At 49.6% G+C, this 19,973-nt stretch overlaps 1 protein-coding gene across 2 annotated transcripts in view; it reads left to right on the top strand.

Annotated features, from left to right (window-relative positions):
- LOC144179470 (serine/threonine-protein kinase SIK2-like) overlaps nucleotides 1-14,919 on the top strand; it is a 42,672-nt gene extending 27,753 nt beyond the window's left edge. For both annotated transcript variants that reach the window (XM_077707838.1, XM_077707839.1), the window contains exons 8-9: nucleotides 7,718-7,938; nucleotides 10,999-14,919. In XM_077707838.1, the coding sequence (XP_077563964.1) occupies nucleotides 7,718-7,938; nucleotides 10,999-11,934 (1,157 nt within the window). In that variant the 3' untranslated portion in view covers nucleotides 11,935-14,919. The remainder of the gene's footprint in view (nucleotides 1-7,717; nucleotides 7,939-10,998) is intronic.
- Nucleotides 14,920-19,973: the final 5,054 nt, after the last annotated feature.

Here is a 19,973-nt window from a genome sequence, read left to right as displayed (position 1 = left end):
AAAAAACTCGACCTATATACCGGTTTATACGGTACTTGCAATACCCTCAGTAAAAATTAGCTCTAGCTTGAGCGGTTTATCGTCTAGAAACTACAGTCTACTCTGGTCCACAGGACCGCAAGAGACATCTGATTCCTAAGAAACGGAATTCCCAGTTACACAAAGAGCAGCATTGTTATCAGTTATCAGTGCGCAACACGTCTCCCTTCATGATTTTTCTGAGCATGGTCACCAATGGGGAGCGTACAAGCTGCTGTGTGCCCTGTTAGCAGAAGAACGGAAAGTTGGGCTAGTTGGTATGTGTTCATTTTGGTGGAAAACAGAAGCGCTCAAAAAACAAGCACGAAGGAAGCGCTGTGCTGTCTACGTCTTCCTTCGTCCTTGTTTTTTGAGCGCTTCTGTATTCCACCAAGATAGCCCGGGGCGTCCACCACGCCAGCTGAACGGCCACCTTGTTGATTGTGCATTGCCTCAGTTGCGGTGGCGCAGAGCACAGCGCTGGTTTGGTGCTTAAAATGTGGCATTTTATCGAGAAGTGACAGTTTTATTCAAAATAACTTGCAGCTAATCAATATAATGGGTGTAATGTAATGGGTGAGCCATTTCTTCCATTGAATTGCATGTAAAGAGCGTCACTTCCTCCACCACCATCATCATCATCATCAGCCTGCCCAGGTCCACTGCAGGACGGAGGCCTCCAACCGCGCCTTTCCTGTGCTCCTCCACAGTGCACAGTTTGCCTGCGAAATGCCTCATTTCATCATCCCTCCATCGGGCTAATGGCCTTCCCCTTCTTCGAGACCCACCCCTTGGTGTCCACTCTGCCACCCCAGTCGTCGGTGCATCTCGCCGCATAGCCAGCCCGAGGCCGTTTCTTTTTCTCTGTTTGAGCTACGATATCCTTTACTCCGGTGTGACTCTCGGTAACGCAGTCACTTAACTGCAATGTCCGCTTAATGGGAAGTAGCACTCTGCCACTTCCAATGAGAGCCGACTGTACACCCGCCCAATTTTTCACCAATATCACGGGAGCGTCTATCCTTCAGTCGATCGGCGCCGCGTGATGGAGTGATGCGGCAAACTCGGCGAGAATAGCCGCATGCGCACTAAGCAAAGGTCGCTGCTGCCGTCGCCTGCTAGGCTGTTCTAAGAGCAGACGGCCCCCCCCCCCCGATTTTTGTTAATCGCTTATCACACTGCCTTCCATACTCGAAATTTTTTCTTCAAGACCAGGCACGTGGCGCGAACTGAAAACAGAGTAATCAGCGTTGCCAAACGCAAAGTTCGTTCAGCGGAAGGTTCGTTCGGCAATCCTGATTACTCAGTTTTCAGTTGGCGCCACATGCCTGGTCTTGAAGAAAATTTTCAAGTATGGCAGGCAGTGTGATAAGCGAATAACAAAAATCGGGGGTGGCCGTCTGTTCTTGGAACAGCCTAGCAGCCGATGGCAGCAGCGGCCTTTGCTTAGAGCGCATGCGGCTGCTCTCGCGAGTTTGCCACATCACTCCATCACGTGGCGCTGATCGACCGAATGGTCGACGCTCCCTTGATATTGGTGAAAAATTGGGCGGGTGTACTTGCATCTTTTCGAAACACTGAAACTTTTTTGTGTGCATTCTAATAAAAAAAATTTCTATGCAAATTTTCGGGGCTTAAAAATATACACTACAGCCAGTGCATAGTGCTGGTGATGACACGGAGCTGAAACTTGGCACCTTACTAAACAACTAAAAACCACACTTTGGTTTCATGGAACGAATAACGTTGGGAATAGCACTCGGAGTCAAGAAACGAGCTACCTGGAGTGGACAATAACATAGTTCAAACAAAGAAAAATAAATGGACTTGGGCCGGCCCTGTAGTGAAACGAACAGATGGACAGCTAGTGTGACAGAGGGTGCGTTCCAATTTACCGTTTAGACAGCTTCGTTGCCGTCTTCGCGGACAGCACGCCATGTTAAGCCCCGTTCCAATTCGAACGAAGTAGTCAAGGAAGACTGCTTCGAGGAGACAGCATCGAAGTCAGCAACGATGCAGGCTACCTTCCTGTCTAAACTAATAAGTGACGCCAGCGCCACCTTTTTGAGTATTAATGTTGAAAGAAAAGCACTTGTTCTTTTATTGAAATATTTAGTATAATTTACTAGTGATGAAGATGACTTTGTATAATTTTTAAATTACGTAACGTTTGTAATAACAACGCTAATCTTAGTTACGAAACTTGCGGATTGCGCAACTCAACATGTATGCTACGACGCTGTCGTCTGCGCTGGTGTTGCGTTTGCGACCGCGGCGCCGTTCCAATTTTATTCCTTTAGACGTCTAGTTAGACTGCTTCGTAGGCTGTCTACGAAGCTGTCCGCGAATTGGAACGCAGCAAGAGTGGATACCGAGGGAGGGGTCTGGAAGCCCTTGTCCCGATGGAGGGATGGAGTGGAGAACTTCGGGCGTCGAGCAGCGCAGGAAAGGCGCCCTTGGAGGTCAGGGGGTTCGTCCTGCCGATGAGGATGAACATAAAGCTTAATAGATTGGCTTTTGAATTAGATAAATTTTGTGCCAAAGTAAGGGCAAAATGCACAATCTAATGTGCCAAAGAAAATGTTTAGCAAGTTTCAAGAAAAATGTCAAAGATATGGTCATAATATAGGAAAAGAAAAGTAACATATTTTGGAATATACCTTTCTTTGGAAGTATTCACAAAATGATGGGGTCTGCGGAAAAGAAACAAACTATGCGGCACACAGTGTTAGAATGCGAGGGTATCCATCCAAATCTACATGAAGGGAATATTGGGCTTCCAGAAGCCCTAGGATTTAAGGGTATCAGAGAGGAAGTTAACTTCAAGGCTGTCGAGGGGACGAAAAGAAGATTAGAATGCTGGTGGACGAAAAGCAGAGAGGGGAATATTGCCTAGAACAGCTACCACCTGTAACAGGGAAAAGAAAGTATTTCGGGCCTAATAAGCTTTAGTGCATGCCCTAAGCAGCGCTAGTATTAAACCAAGAGTGTAAAACATGGTTGTATTAGTCCTTTTAGGTAAGATGACATGTCATCACCCCGCTTCAAAGGGGAAACCAATAGGAATCATCATCATCATCATCATACAAAATTTTATATGTATGAGCAAAATTATGAGTCCTAGCTCTAGTGGTTTTCCAGCTATAAAAAAAAAAAACAACTTGCAGCCTTCCAGTTGTGCACACTGTTAAGCAGTGCACCTGGGTCTCTCCTCTGGGGAAATGTCAGAACAAGCCCTGTGTGAGGCAGCTGCGCATATTGTGCACATTTGACACAAATTTGTTTTCCTCCACCAGGCTGCTCCAAAAGCTCCAAAGCTGCAACAAAACTGCTCCAAAACAGTCTGAGAGCCGAGGATTTTAGCGGTCCGTCAGTTTCAGTGGGGAGAAATGCTTACTGGCAGCGTAATTTTCCCACACTTCTAAGGTGATGCTGTTTGTAAAGGTTTAATTGATTGATCATTCAATAAGAAACCTGCATAAAATTGTCCAGAGGATAGTTTTTTTTCGAAAGTCACTACGTCGGGTTGCACATGTTATATTCTGTGTGTTTTTAAAGTTTTTCCGTCTAAAACCATTGCAAAGCCCTGTAGAAAAAATACTTATGTGTACTAAGGCGTCAAACTACTTGTGCAGGTTGATGAAAAACCGGCAATTTTTGAAGCGCTGTATCTCCGGAACGACATTACTGGGCAGATTTGGTGTGGTGAAGATGTGAAAACGTGGCCGCAGGGCGAAGCAGATGCTCGTGGTTCAGGCAGAGTGCTCTTTGCCAATTTCTACTGCAGTTTTGGTTATGGGGGTGGCTGGGTTTACATTGAGTCGTTGGATCTGTTGCGGGAAGTTTCGCGACTCAGAAAGACGGGAGTTCATCAAAAACAACGTGGTGCCCGCAAATTCGCCATGTTTCGGCCTTGAGTGTGAGGCGCGGCGCGTGCTGAAGTGAAATTTCGGGCTCATAAAATGCTGCATTATTGCTGCCTTTGTCAGAGAGCTTGCGAGCGGCGGCAATGGGACGATCGACGCTGCAGAAGTAGCGGGACGGGCTGTTATTTCACTTGAGAGAGAAAGAGGGCACCGACCAAGTAACGATAAAGAAAAACTTAAAAGACGTTTTGGCTCCCGCACGGGGGGAGCCTTGTTCACAATCATTTCACAACAAGGCTCCCGCACGGGAGCCTTGTTCACAACCATTATTTCACTCTAGAAATAATGGTTCATCTATCTGAAGTGAAATTTAATGCCGGGGCGGCTAAACATACCAACGTTACTCGAATTTTGATCGTTGTGAACGTGCACCTTGGGGATTGAAATGAGGGGCCAGTGGGGTGCGACAACTGCCACCTCGCTTAGCGCAACTTTTGCCGTGGCTCGACGCTTGTGCACAAAGCCGAGTCTGGGCATTGGCGGATCCACACGAGGGGTTCGGATGTCCTGAGGCGCCCTTAAAGGGACCCGGCAGCGCTTTTTTTTAACCTTTTTGAAATCTTAAATGCTTGCAGAACGTAGTCACCCAAGACACCCAGTGCTTAGATTAGGGGGTCGCAAAGTACCTCAGCCAAAAATTACTGCTCTGTGCCTTGTAAGATAACGTGTAAACTCGCTCAAAAGATTTTTCTCTCTTTCCCGGTCTGGATGTTCTGCGACGGTACGTCACTAGGGCCACGTAGCGGCTGTTGGCCGGTTTTCCTTCAGTTGCAGCAATGAACGCTTTTCGATGGAAACTAAAGAAAAAAGCCACAAAAACAAAGGAGAAACGGAAGGCGTATCTGGTGCGACGAGAAAATCACGCAGTGCCGCTCCGTGCTGGCGATAACTATAGCCTTCGCAGTGGTTCCATTCCAGGGCCCTTTTATTTCGGAATTTATACCCCCCGAAGTCTGAAGCAGAAGTCTAGTTGATGTTTTGTTTCTTTTTCTTGTGTTTTTGGTCATCCAAAATTTTGGCGAATAAAAAAGGCTATTATTCACCTCTTCCCCATCACCATCACCATCATCACTAATAGGAGCTGACCCTCCCCTCAGAAAAAACCTGGATCCGCGCTGAGTCTGGGATCACAAAAATAACAATTTCCGCATTCATGTGATAATAAAAATGCCTTACGATTGCTTAGTTTTTCAATTCGATATCTTGAACGGCGCTCCATCTGTGCATATAGCCAAACAATTTAAAAATGGTTTGTAAAAAGGAAGTGCAGTTCGTACCTTGTGATACTCTGGTAGAAAAAACTTTATTGAAAGGCTGTTTCAGTGTTACGTACGTTGAAAACCGATCAAAAAGTGCACTTTTCCCCCTGAGGTGCCAAAAATTTGATTTTTTATGCTTCTAAGGTGACATTATAAATGGCGTTCTTCTACTCCAAAATTGAGATTTCGCTGCTCCAGAAACTGCTCCCAAATCTGAGTCGGCTGCCTCACCCCTGTATGGCGTTTACACGCTACAGATGAGATAACAACACTTGTGAAACATTTGTGCGATCTGCAAAGCACCCAAAGTGGCCACACAGAATGCCAAGCCAAGAAGCAACTGCTGTTCAACGCTGGTGCCTTTGATTAGCCCTCTCAGAACCAAGTTCCGCCAATGCCCCATCATGCGGGCAGTGTCCCCCAAAGCAGCACCGAGGGGGGCGACCAGACCTCCCTCTGTCCTGCACGGCTGTCCTTGACCGTTATTCAGCAACGGTCAAAGACACCAAACGGTTAATCCACCAGAGGTGCAGCCATGGAGTTGATCATGGCGCTCCTGGGGATCTTGATCCGCGACTACCGTGCTGTTTCGTTTTTCACAGCTGGTTTTAAAAATTGCCACCTGCATAGTGCAATATGGAATGTACAAAAAACGACAGTGTACTCTCAGAAGGGGTAAACAGCGCTAAGGAAGACGCTACGCAGAGAGAGGTACACAAAGACAGGCGTGTACCTCTCTCTGTGTAGCGTCTTCCTTAGCGAGAAAATGCACCAACTCGCCCAACAACAAGTCCTTCTAAACTAGATAGTGTGCTCACCTCCAACACAGCAGATGGCACCAAGGTTTTTCCATACGCCCATTGTGCCGTTTTGAAATCTGCACGCTTGGAAAGTGCATGTAAGGCAGTTCTAAAGATTGGCTCGTTAGAATAACACCAGCACCACTTTTATCGTAAACTTCACTCAGATAAGCTATATGACGAGGAAAACGGGCAATGAGGCATACCTGCTACTCTTCTGCACTGAACTTATGGCAATTAATCATGGCCTGCCCCCACTCTGTATAAAGGCATTGGTGGGCATTAAACGGGGGTTCTTTTGCTGTTCGTGAACTGTGCGTTGTTGGGTCATTCTTCGCAGGCTTCAAGCCCACATTCGGCCCGGCTAGCGGCACCGCGCTACCCGGGCGCGTCTCTACAAGGCGCTCGGACGTTTCCCAAACATTGCCCCTGACGCCCCTTCCGAGCAGAGAGAGAGAGCTTTATTACACCATAATATGAGAGTCGTTCCTCAGTCCTGGAGCCCATGGGCTGGTCCTCAGGTCGACAGCTGAACAGCCAAGCCTTTTGGGTGCCAGAGTTCCAGTTTCCTGGCAGGATTTGCACACAACCGCGTGTTGTGTAGGAAGGTGGGGACAAGTGCGTCCTTGAGTTTGTCTGAGTGTGATTTCTTGGCTTCTGGTCAAAGATGCGCGACGACTGGGGCAGGGCTGTCTCGTGGTTCAATAGTATTGCGCGATTTCCTCGCGGGCGAGAGGAGGCACCCCCGGTCTGAGCGGCTCGGTGAGAGAGGTCTTGAGCCTGCCGATGAGCAAACGTGCTGCCCGTCAGTGCGCACAGTGGGTGTTGTTTCAGAAGTGGCGGGGGCCACCTGTCCCGACCGGAGCCTTGGACGTGCTGTGGGCGAGGGCAAGCGCTTCAGCGTCCAGGGTTGTCACAGTTTGGTTATCTGGGCTGCGTCTGTGTAGATTACGTTGGAGCGGCTGCTGTAAAGGTTTTCTTAGGCTTTGCCTCAAGCTCCTCTACGATATGTTCCCGGCTCTTCCGAGGAAAAACGGAGGCAGTTGAAGAGGCACCCAGTCAAATTCAACTTTGAAAGCGGGGCGCACGTGACACAACGAGTAAACGAGTGAACGGGCACGGGGACGATGCCAGAGTGGCGGTGCCGGGAGGGGGGTTCAGAAGGAAAGCTGCTCTCCTCCCCCTTGCACTTTCTGGCGCAGTCAACTCGTTTTCTCTGGGGTTCAGTAAAGCTTGATGTCGGGCTAGTTGGTGTAACTCGATTTTGAAGGTACGTTGCGCTTGCTGTGAACACAAACACTTGCATGGGGAAAAAACGTAGACTTTCACAAGAAGACGGCGGAAAAGTGAAAGTCTCGTGAAAGTCTATGTTTTTTTCCTGTGCAAGTCTTTGCGTTCACGGCAAGCGCAACGTACCTTCAAAATTCTGTGGGGTGGAAGGGATGCGTGGAGGAGAGCGGGTGGCAGCTTGAATTTTCGGTGCGCTCTGCAACCGACTCAATCGTTGCATCCAATATCGTGGCACTGGAGCATTGCAGTGAGCAGTTTATTTCACCTCGGAAGTGTACAAAAGTGGACGGTGCCATAGTTGTTCCCTGGCACGTGCAGTATCGTTACAACAAAGGACTCGACTGCAGCGGCGGCCCCTGCTAACTTCGGTGTGGGGCCTGTCCCTGGCACGCATCGCGAAACGTGAGGATGCAATTTGGCGCAGAGTGCGAGCACCTGATCCGCAAGATGCTGGTGCTGGAGCCGAGCCGGCGGCTGACGGTGGAGCAGGTCAAGCGGCACCGGTGGCTGCAGCCGGCCGGCATGCACCCGCTGGCCACGCCCGCCCTCAGCTCGGACCGCGAGGCCGCTCGGCGCGGCCTGCTCGACGACGGGGTGCTGCGCCTCATGCAGAGCCTCGGCATCGACCCCGGCCGCACCCAGCAGGTGCGTACGCCGATGGGCGTCGGGCAGGCGGCGCGTGTAGGCAGGCGCCGAACCCGGCTCTTCTGCATGGCGGGCACGTTGTGCCAGTTTGAGATGCGCATTGAAGAAGCAGAGGAAGGAAGGCGCCACCTGTTCCGTCCTGTGGGCAACCTCGGGCACAGTGGCGCATGCCGCAGGCACGAAAACACTCAACGGGAGCCTTCGAATCAAGTTTTTCTCTTTCAGGCCTCAACTTTTTGCAGTTTGTGCTTCACACCTTTAGGGGCCAGCTTCTTTGGTGACACTTTGACGCTGTGGTTGAGGACAGCTTTGTGCTAGGGGCTGCAGGAACCAAGGTTTGCAGTTTCTCCCGCCCTGTGCGTGGTGAAGGCTGTCTTTGAATGGCCGGCCCCAGTGCAAGTTGGCCAGACGCCCGTGGAGCCATCCATCCGGCACCATTCCTCTGAAGCATCCCCCGCTCTGCATCAGGCTGCTGGCTCTAGCACCAGTGTTGAGGCCCTGGGCCAGAGCGGACCAGGCCCGAGTGCGCCGCCTCGGTTCAGCTTGTGCAAGCAGCCGTTATTATGTCTTGCGCAAGGAATATTGTGAAGACAATACTGTGAAGACAAATGTTGATGCTCGCTAAGCATCCCTGATGACCATCTCTGGTGTAAATTCTATTTCGAGTTTTTTGTGGCGGTTGCATAATGTAAACCGAGAACACCAGTCTTTCAGAAATGCTTGCCACTTGCACTTGGAGTGTGAGGGGTCAACCTCGGCAAAGCTGTGTCCTCGGGGGCAGTGCCAGTGAGAGCCAGTTTTTTTTTTTCTGGCTGTTTATTGATTACATTGCCCACTGTTGTAGGGAAAAAGAAATAGCGCAGGAACAAAAGTCGTACATAAGTGCTAACAAGAGAAATCGAAGCATTTACTAGACAAGAGTGTAAAAACGCACAACAATAGCAGCAATCGTGCATAACCCAAAAAACAACCAAAAGAAATTTCAAAATGCACCCTGAATACAACACGATAAATGTGCTCAATGGCAGTAGGAAAATTGGAATTGGACAACATTGGAACGTCTCGGTCATTCCACTCATTGATAACGCCTCGGTGGTGTGACACTGCCAGCCGTCGCCAACCGCTGGGCGAATGGCATTACGATGCACAGTTCGCCAAAATCCCTCTTTAATGCACACCCATCACCTTTATACAGCGTGGAGGTGCCATTCACTCCAATCGTTAAGCGTTGTCCCCTACGTATGGAGCTGCGGGAAAAAAAAGTATTTAAATACATTTGGATGACTAGCTGCGAAAAAAAAAAGAAAGCATTTATACTAATTTTATAGCTGTGATCTGGTGGTGCTCTTTATCTATTCCAGTTTGATGGTGACAAATGTGGTGAAGAAGTTTACAGCTTGCACATCCCACCCATTGCTTGTGTAATTTCCGAATGCCTTATTTCGAAGTGCTCATTACCTGCTACAAACCCCGCAGTCATTTTAAGGCGTAGCATTCTTTGCCGAGTGCCCCCACAGCCAGGACAGTGTAGCACCCTGCATTTCCACAAAAATGCAGATCTCGCGGAAGTCCAACTTGTGATCTCTGTAATGCCGTAAATGGAGATGACTGGCCGCACAAAATATTGAAAAACAAAAATATTGAAAAGTTTCGGAAGAGGGCGAAGCGCACAACGCATGGAATTTCCACAATATTGCAGATTTTGTTAAAGTTCTACCTGTAATCGTTATAATGGCGTAAAGGGAGACAATTGGCCGGAGGAAATTTTGAAAAAGCAAAGAAAATGTTAAAACATGTAGAATAATTACGTAAAATGGCGAACCGTGCAATGCCCTTCAATGCAGATTTTGCAAAAGTTCCAAATGTAATTGTTATAATACTGTACACTGAGATAACTGGTTGGACGAAATTTCGAAAAACCAAAAAATAAAAATATTAAGAAATTACTGAAGGTGGTAAAACGTATAACGCATGGGATTTCCACAATAATGCAGATTTTGCGAAAGTTCCACCTGTAATTGTTATAATAGCACGAATGGAGATAATTCGTCGAACGAAATTTCGAAAAACTAAAAAGTAAAAATATGTAAAATAACAATAAAAAGTGGCGAACCGTGTAACGTCCTGCATTTCCACAATAATGCAGATTTCGAGGCAGTTCCGTATGTAATCGTTATAATACCGTACATGGAGATAATTAGTCAGACAAAATTTCGGAAAACCAAGAAATAAAAAATATTAAGATATTACGGTAGATGGCAAAACTTATAACGCACGGCATTTCCACAATAATGCAGATTTTACGAAGTTCCGCCTGTAATCGTTACAATAATGTAAATTAAGACAGTTGGTCAAACGAAATTCACGGACAATGGCGAAACGTGTAAAGCCCAGCATTCCCACAATACTGCAGTTTTTGTGAAAGTTCCAAATGTAATCGTTATGATACCGTAGATGGGGGTAATTTGTGGGGCGAAGTTTTGAAAAACGAAGAAATAATAAAAATATTTGAAAATTACGGAAAATGGCACAACGTAAAAGCCTGGCGTTACCACATTAATGCAGTTTTTGCGAAAGTTCCAAACGTAATTGTTATAATAGCGTAAATGGAGATAATTGGTCAGGCAGGATTTCGAAAAACAAAAATATTTGGCTGGAATAACCTCACACTTAGGACAAGTGGCATAAGAATGCTACACATCAGTAGATAATTCTCTGAATTTCTGCAGAATTTTTTTGCACCCTCTCTATCTTTTCCTTCAGTACATTAGTGAAAGTGCCCCAAGCAACAGAACTGTACTCTAGAATTGGGCATACATTTGCAAGATGCAAAGTCTCCTTGAGTGTTTGTGGCTGTCGTTGAAATTTTTTTTGCACCACCTTGGCTGTAATTGTGCCTACGTAACTGGCCCAATCTAATGTTGGAGTGGATGTGACCCCAAGATACTTAACTTGGTATACGTTTTGTGCTGAATAGCACATTTTTTAGTCGCTTCCAGGAAGACTTTGTCGAGGTGGGGAAGTGTGGTGTCAACACAGCTGACTGGGTGGGCAATGCAGTCGCTGGTGCAGGAGCGCTTCGACCACCACGCGGCCATCTACTTCCTGCTGCTGGAGCGTGCGCGGCGGCTGGCCGTGGCCGAGCCGAGCCGGCGGCCCAGCACGGTGGCGGAGCAGGCGCTGCGGCACGAGCCGCCCGGCGCCCTGCTGCACCTGCAGGCCGCGCTGGCCGCCCACCCGACCATCGACAGCGTGCGGGGCCACGCCTTCTGCCAGACGACGGACGGCAACCTGGCCACGTGCCGCGTGCCGGCCGGGCCCCTGCTCAAGGGCTGGCCCCACCGCGCCGCGCCGCCGGCCACGGGCTCCATCGACGAGGGCGTCGAGGAGGACCTGGAGCAGGCCCTGCCCGTGCGGCCCGAGCACAGCGACAGCCCGCCGCTCTGCAGCCTCACCCAAATGCTGAGCCTGTCCGATGCCCCGCCGCCCCCTCCGCCGGCCGCCGCGGGCCTCGAGCCGTGCCGCGTGCTGGGAGCCGACGGGCCGCACCGGTCGGCGGGCGACTTCCGCGAGGGCCGGCGCGCGTCCGACGGCCTGGTGGCCTCGCCCCCGGGGCCCGCCGGGGCCTCCGCCGCAGCGACGGCCACGGCGGCGCTGCTCGGGAGCGGCCCCCGGCACGACGAGCTGTTTGGCAGTGACCGGCGGCTGCCCCCGGCCCCTCCCGAGGTGCTTCCCCTGACCCTGTGGAGCCAGAGCAAGCCCCTCCAGCGGCGGCCGCGCTGGGCCCGGCCCCCCTGGCGGCCGCCCCCGCTGGCGGCCTGCGGCGGCGGCTCCCTGGGCGACGTGCCCTGCCCGTGGACAGGCCGTGCCTGGGAGGCCAGCGGCCGCGCCGCCAACCCGTCTAGTCACCTGTACGGTGCCGCCGGCGACCACCTCGCCATGGCGGGCCACCACGCCTCCTGGGATCCTAGCCTGGAGCAGATGGACACGCTCTGAACTTGGTGCACGCGCGTGGCTGTTGTGCGGGAAACCTTCAGCTTCAGTTCACCGTTTCATCTCAGTTCATTGGACACCTTTGTTTCGTGCAGATCCCCGCAGATGCGCTTGGCTCCTTGTTTCCACTGTTTTGCTATGCACCTGGCCTCCTTCTCTGGAAGGAGCCGCTGGTTTCTCGGCACAATGGGTCCCTGGTGCCCCTAAGTTGCAGCAGCCGTGTTGCAGGAGACCAGATGCAGCTCCGGTGGACTGCCGGACGGACTGTCCCCGGTTACGGCCACTGCCAGAAGTCCCCACAGCACGCTTCTGTGTCGCTCGCCAGCACGCACCCTGCGTCCACTATGCAACTGTCTGGGAGGTCGACTCGTGCCGGCCGGCTTGTTTCATGGCTGGCCGAGTGAGCAGTTTTTCCTCAGGGCAGCGGCTGCTCTCTTTGCCTGCACCGGTGTCGCAGAGCAGGCCAGAAGCGCTCCTTCTGCGTGTCCTGCCAGGTCAAGCCGCTTGACGCCGAGGTCAGCAGTGATGCGTTGTTCCGTTGCTCATTTAGTGCCGACATCATTCACTGCTGCAAGTTTCTTTCCTCCTCCTAAGCCCGCAAGCTCCAGCCCTTGCAAAGCACATTGTTTTTACGAAGGGTAGCGCACTCTGGGAGATCTGCTTTATGCAGTTATGCACACAAATGCAACGGATTATGTTGTGACTATCCTACTTTCACTAGTCCGCTCAAGGCTGTTTCCTTCATTTTTCCGTTGGTTTGATAAATCGTGCCTGCAATTGCCGCGAGGCCTACGACTGAGCAGCTGCAGCCAGTATTGGGCTTGCTGCAGCCCCCCGGAGAACGGGGGGCAACCTGGTGGAGGCAGCCAGGTAGCCGGAGGTGTCCTTCGGACCGAGCAAGGACGAATCGGCAGTTGCTCGTGCACTGTGTGCTGCTGGTCTGTGGCAGGTGGTGGCAGTGCCACTTTGTGATGACTGCTGGCGGCAGGACACCTTGGGATGCCCAGCGTGGTGGGCCACTGCTGGTCCAGGGGCCTTCCTTCGTGCACTCGTAGCAGGGCTCCTCCCCCGGGGCCAGTTCCGTACAAGTGCAGCTGAGCCCGTGTTCGGTTGCAGCCCCCCCGCGAGGGGGTCTAGTCAGCACACGCGTGTGCGTTTGTTCTCTTTTCTTCTGCGTGCAGATTTGCAAACACAACTGCACTGGTCACATGGGGTCACGTTTTTCAAAGTTTTTCTCAAGGTGTCTTTGTTTTGCCAAAAAAGTGGGAGCACTAGTGGGTGGTAAAAAGGCGTGTGCCAGCGGGGTTACAGTAGTGGCCAACTAAACGCATTCCATGGCAACGAGGTCTTAGAACACGGGGACATGTTACTCCATTCAGTGACCAGTTTGCCAAGTGTTGGCTTTAAATCACATTTTTGTGGATCTGGCAGGTAAAAAGAAAGATGCAATGTGCGCTATGTTCATATGGCATGCTGCACAGGCCAAGTTGGTGTCGTGCATGTCACCAATTACTCTCTGTTAAGATATTGATAAGGTTTTCTGGTTCTTGCGTGTTAGATGATTCCACTCTTCAGAATTGTATTGAACATCTAGATCCACATGATGCTGTGATGTGTGCTTGTTTCGTCAGTAGAATTAGGTTGTGTTGCCTTTTACTTTATCCAGTGACTCTGAATCGAGTATTTTTCGTTTTAATTTAAAGATTTGTTGTGTGTCGTCTACGAATATGAACTCCGCAATGGTGAATCGTGACCGTGCTCCTGCAGGTGACCTTGAGTCTGCAGGGAGCGCTTCGAGAGGGCTCGGCTCGGTGTGGGCACAGTCGGGCCGCAACGAGGGTCAAGCGCATAAATGTGAACACGGTGGCGACATTCCGGTGTATTTATGAAGTTTGCTGATGCTGCTTCGTTCTGGATGCTTGTTTGTTTACTTTTACCGTGCAAAATCTGGAAGCGTTTGCCTTCTCTGTCACCCCAAATGTTCCATTCTGGGTCCTGCCAGGCACACTGCGCCTCTGGGGTCTGTGCAGCGTCCCAGTGCAGCTGGTCGGAGCAGCCCGGGCAGGGTGGACAAAGCTGACTTGGGAGACTCGCCTCCTGGATGCACGGTGTCCAAAGAGTGCGTCTCGAAAGGCCTGTCCAGTGGCACTTTAGCGCTGCGGTTGTCATCAATCAATGCTGCTCCGAAGTGCGCCTCCTGTGGCGTGACGCTGTCACCCTGGCGGCTACAAAAGCGCCTCCTGTCACCGGCACTCATTAGCGACTCGTTAGGAAGCTAGGTTTGTGCAGCAGCGAAGAACAGTGTAGCCACCACGTAGCCACCCGTGCAGGGCAAGCAGTGCAGAAGCCGCTGCTTGAGGTGCACCATTAGCGGTGCCTCCCCCAAGCGAGGCAGCGGCGTGCTGGGACTACCCTAGGTGTACACGTAGCCCCAAGGGGACCGGGAAGTAGCGTGCAGTTTGTGTTAGCTCTCGCGTGCGTTTTTCACGAAACAGCGCCCAGTAGCAGTGGTGCGGTATCAAAGTGGCACCAGAGACATAGTAGCAGGGTTTCTAGGGGAGTGCCCACGCACGCGGTCTGTGCTTTCCACTAGGGCCGTAGCGTGTGCGTGGAGAGCACCCGAATGGCCTTGGCGCTCTGCCGCCCCTGGGAGTCCAGCGGCTGGGGCAGCGAACAATCACCCCATTAGCACGAGCAGGCCGAAAACGTGTGTTGACCCACGTGTTGTCAGGAATTGAATAAAACAGGTCCGCAGACTCTCATGTCACGCTGCACTTCTTCCATCATGTTCCGGGCAAGGATTTGAATTCCTTCATTCAAAGCTTGCGTGTTCCAATCAAATCAAATTTTATTTTCAACAATACAATGTTGAAGGTCACCCTGGCATAAAAGCTGCTAGACGCAGCTTGACGGGGCCAGGGGGCCCAATATAAACTTCAATGACATGCATTCGTACAGTGATAATTAAAAACAACAAAATTTGTACAATCGTGTGACATACCGAGTCTATTTTTTAAACATCTGTGTAAAAGCGGCATTGAATTTGCAACAGAAGGGGAGCAGGCAATCGCAGACAGAATGTTTCCCGTACTTTACACTCACTAAAGGCATTCAACAAACAGACCGACAAAATATGCGAATAAAACTCTGTACACAACATTTACCTATTGACATAAGCATCACGAAGGGCATGTCGCGTAAACTTCCGCCCTGAAAATTCGACGCTGTTTGTGTTTAATATGGATAAAATGTTATGTGCCAATGCTTGGAAAAAGTAATTAGTTCGGGGAAATGGTACTAGCCACATATCAGGTTTGCGAGTTGAGTAATTCTGGGTCCGGATTGTTAGGCAAGATAATCGTTTCAGGAACTGCTGATTGAGAGCATCAGAAAAGTGGAATTGGAAAAGCAGGCAGTAATCGTATAGATTATCGATCTTTATTAATTTATGTTGCTCGAGTGGGGTGAACAAACAGTGCTCGAGTGGGGTGTTAATGCAGCGAACCGCCTTCTTCTCTAACAACATTAGGGTGGTAATATTTTTTGTTGTAGTGCCCCAAACCAACGTGCAATAGTTTAAACGTGATCTAAAACTACAGTGGTGAATTTGAAGTTTGATACTGAGTGGGAAGAAGTCCCGGCACCGATACAGTACACCCACAGCAGAAGATAATTGTTTGGTCAACATTTGAATGTGTGCATCCCAGCTCATGTAACGTGAAAGCACCACCCCCAAAACTTTGTGTTGCTCTACTAGATCGATCTTAGAATTACCTAGATAAAGGTCTTCCGTAATGGATACACGTTTATTTTTTGGTGTGAACAAAATAGCTTCTGACATTTTTGTGTTGATTTTTAAGCAGTTTGCTTGGACCACTCGCGCAGTTTATCTAGAACAGCATTTGCAGCAGAGAACTAGTCGGTAATGTTATCTGAGGACAGAAACAGAAACAAACTGTGAGCGGTTATCGATACAAATGAGATCATTCACGTACATATACGTTAAATAAAAAGGGGCCTAAAACACTTCCTTGTGGTACACCGCACCGTATTTGTTGAAATGACGACTGATACCCCATTTATCGCCGTGCATTGTTCACGTCCGTTGATATAAGATTGCATAAGTGAATTCGGCACCCCACGAATTCCATACTGATTTAATTTCTGGAGTAATATATTATGATTCAGTGCATCAAAAGCTTTGCTGTCGTCAACAAATATTCCCAGAGTTAGTCTACTAGCTTCAATGTTTTTTATTACTAATTTCTTTTGTACTAAGAGGGCGGACTCGGTCAAACAGCCTTTCCGGAAGCCATGCTGGCATTCAGACAAAATTTGGTGTTTTAGAAAGAAAGCATTCAGGCGGGACAGAATAATTTTTTTAGAGCCTTTGAAAAAATTGGAAGGACCGATATAGGCCTTTAGTTGGCGGCATCATTCTTGTCCCCTCCTTTGAATATAACCGACACTTTCGCTCGTTTCATTTTAGCTGGGAAGCATCCGGTTTGCAGGGCAAGGTTATAAATATGCACTAGGTAATAGCAGATGATGTCAAGGACATGTTTGACGAGGCGTATTTGTATGTTGTCAACATCGACACTTTTGCTATTTTTGAGGGACTCAAAAGTGCGTTGCACTTCCGAAAAGTCTGTTGGCTGCAAGAACGCGGTATCAGGAATGTTGCACTGAACACAGTACAATGAAGCACTGGGAGGTACTGTACTAAAAATGGCGCTGATGTAATGAGCATTGAAGTGTTCGGAGGGAGCAGTATTATTCAGCGCTTGGCCGTTGACAATCATTTCAAATTTATCATTTGGCACTGTGTGGGCATTCAGGGCATCATTGATAATTTTCCAGACATGGTCTGGACGCGAAGTTTGAGCCTCATAAAATAGCTTCTGGTAATAAATGGTTTTCACCTTGCGCAGCTCAGCGGTCACCCGGTTGCGAATTTTCTTAAAGGAAACGGGGGTAGAAATGTTCCGTGTTTCTAAGAATGAGCCATACAGTTTGTTTTTTTCTTCAATCATTTTTATCAGTTCAACACTGATCCAGGGTTTTCTTACACGCCTTGGGGGCTTGAAAGTTTTCATTGGAAAGCAAGTATTGTAATGCTTAGTGAATATGGTCATGAAAGAATTGTACGCATCGTCTGCATTGGTGCTGTTCATAACTGGTGTCCAGTTGCTGAAGAGTATACCATTTCGGAACTTTTCCAGGCCGCAATCAGTGACGCTTTGATAGCTAATCTTAGGAGCTATCAGTTTACGTCGTGATGCGCATTCCGAGTAGGCCAGGAACACCGGGCAATGGTCGCTTAAATCAGAGTTATTCGTGCCCGCTGCCGTAACAGGCGTGTCATAACTAGTAATAAAAACTCGAGAATAGAGGAACTTGTGACAGTTACACGAGTCGGTGTTTGGATGACATTTTTAAACCCACAAGCAACAATGCGGTGAATCATGTCGTTTGAACATGAGCTGTCGCCAAGAAGATTGATGTTAAAATCTCCGCCAAGGAACAACTGGAGCTTTTTGTAGGACGCATACTCAAGTAGGCCATCTACAAAGCTTTTAAACTGTTCAGTGTTACCTGAAGGAGGCCGATACAATACACAAAAAAGCACGTCACGTTGCTGCACACAAAGAGCTTCATAATCTTCGGTTACCGAAGAGAAATGGGGCACCTCCTCAAAAAAGCCTGTGTCGCAAGAAATATAGATGGCGATGCCACCACCGCGCGAATTGGTGCGGTTGGCAGAGAAACAGTTGTAACCTGGTAATGTAGGTGCCCTGTTAAAGGAATTAAACCAAGTCTCCGTGAGCATAGTGACGTTAAATCTAAACGAAAACTGCTCAAGGAAGAAAACAGATTGGTCGTATTTTTTTAGTAATGAACGGGTGTTGAGATGAATAAGAGAGGTGGTCTTTTTCGCACGAGCACACGACTTAATACATCGTGGTTGCACGAATTCCTGATGGAGGATGTCATGAGACGCCGACATCACGCCGACGAGACAAGCTATGCATGGGAACAGGTTAAGCGCCAGGCACAACTGGGGGAAGTAAAACAGACAGGAAAGGGGCGCACTAACAACTGAGCTTTATTCGTTCCGAAAGCGATTATAAAGGCACGAAAAACACCATGTGACACTAGTTGCACCACGTGTGGAAACGATTAGAGCTGCCGCACTCGCCTAACTAATCATCCAGATAATCCACCTCACTCGAAAGAAGGTCAACTGAAGGTTTGCTGACACATCGGTCCCCCATCTTTTTTATGACATAGGCCTCGAACACTTCCCGTTCTTCTTTTTTGCGATATGAATGCAGCACTCGGGTCCTCTCAAACGCTGGTTCGCAGCCCTTTGGCTTGCAGTCAGTCTTACAGTGAAGAGCCAGATTGCTTCCTGTTCCCGTCTTCAGCGTCGCCGCACGTTCACGCAACCGGTCGTTGAGGCAGTTTTCGAAGGGGCGCTTGACTGCCTCACACTGACCATGGAGCTGCCACTTGAGCGTCGCCTGAGGTTCCTCGACCTGGAGCTGACGTTCTTGAAGGACCACGTTTACTGGGTCCCCCCACTCCAAAAAAGCCTTGCTTCCGTTCACCTCTGGTCACTCCAAGTTGGTCAACCGGGGCATAGCGGTCGCTGCCTCGAGGAACGCCCTTGTAAGGTCCTGCCAGCACCAGCACAGGAGAGTTTTGTCTCGCAGGTCGGGAGACTGTTCCAGGCGGGCTTCCCTGCATCGATGCTTTGCGGTTTGGCGGGAAAGCTTTTAAATGAGCAGCACGAAGGAGCCAGCCAGTCGAACATCGGACAGAAGGAAAGGCAGAAGATTGCCGTCATCCCATACATACATGGGATATCGCATCGCGTAAAGAAAAATGCGGAGCGTGCCGGTGTGCGCGTGGTCTTCAGCGCTCCCAGCAAACTCGGAACTATGGGCCGCATAGTTAACCGATGCGGACCCAGGCCTCCTGTCTGCAGCAAGAAGCATGCCACTGCATTTGTGGAGTGTTCAAAAAACGTAGTGTATCAGATCCCCTTGAAGTGTGGCCGTGTATACGTAGGACAGACGGGGCGCTGCCTCAACGACCGGTTGCGTGAACGTGCGGCGACGCTGAAGACGGGAACAGGAAGCAATCTGGCTCTTCACTGTAAGACTGACTGCAAGCCAAAGGGCTGTGAACCAGCGTTTGAGAGGACCCGAGTGCTGCATTCATATCGCAAAAAAGAAGAACGGGAAGTGTTCGAGGCCTATGTCATAAAAAAGATGGGGGACCGATGTGTCAGCAAACCTTCAGTTGACCTTCTTTCGAGTGAGGTGGATTATCTGGATGATTAGTTAGGCGAGTGCGGCAGCTCTAATCGTTTCCACACGTGGTGCAACTAGTGTCACATGGTGTTTTTCGTGCCTTTATAATCGCTTTCGGAACGAATAAAGCTCAGTTGTTAGTGCGCCCCTTTCCTGTCTGTCCAGTTGTGCCTGGCGCTTAACCTGTTCCCATGATGAAGTACCAACTAGCTCACATCGACACATTAATTCAGTACAAGCTATGCATGTGAGTGATACGTACTATGGCCTACGACATTTTAGATAGGTCATCTACTGAGTCGATGTGTATGCAATCTTGGCCATCAGATTTCCGTGCCAATATTTTGCCATTTCGGGTCCATACGTATCGCCAGTTGGTTTCTCGCTTCTTTGCAATGGCCAAGGATAGTAGGCGTTTCTGGCTTTGGCATAGGTGTTCATTAACGAAGACAGGAGCACTGTTATCTAAGGGGGAAGAGCCATCCGCATTCATGCCTGGTTGCCCTTATAGCCCCAAGGAGCCGTTAGTGATGCATTTCTTTTTAACCTTTTCCAGAACCCGGTCTCGTTTCTGGGGGCTCTTAAACTGGACGATGATGTGACGATGTTCCGCATCACGCGTCGGCACGCGGTGGCATGCTTCAATGTCCTCAGGCAACACTGTCTCCTCGATGGCGGTGCCAGCCTTCGCAACCATAACTCCGTGACATTCTCAGAATCAGT

This window comes from Haemaphysalis longicornis, unplaced genomic scaffold (genome assembly GCF_048455015.1).
Source record: "Haemaphysalis longicornis isolate Haplotype H1 unplaced genomic scaffold, Haemaphysalis longicornis Haplotype H1 scaffold_4, whole genome shotgun sequence".
Taxonomy (NCBI): domain Eukaryota; kingdom Metazoa; phylum Arthropoda; class Arachnida; order Ixodida; family Ixodidae; genus Haemaphysalis; species Haemaphysalis longicornis.
The sequence above is the reverse complement of the archived record's forward strand: the minus strand, read 5'-3'. Positions and strand labels throughout refer to the sequence as shown.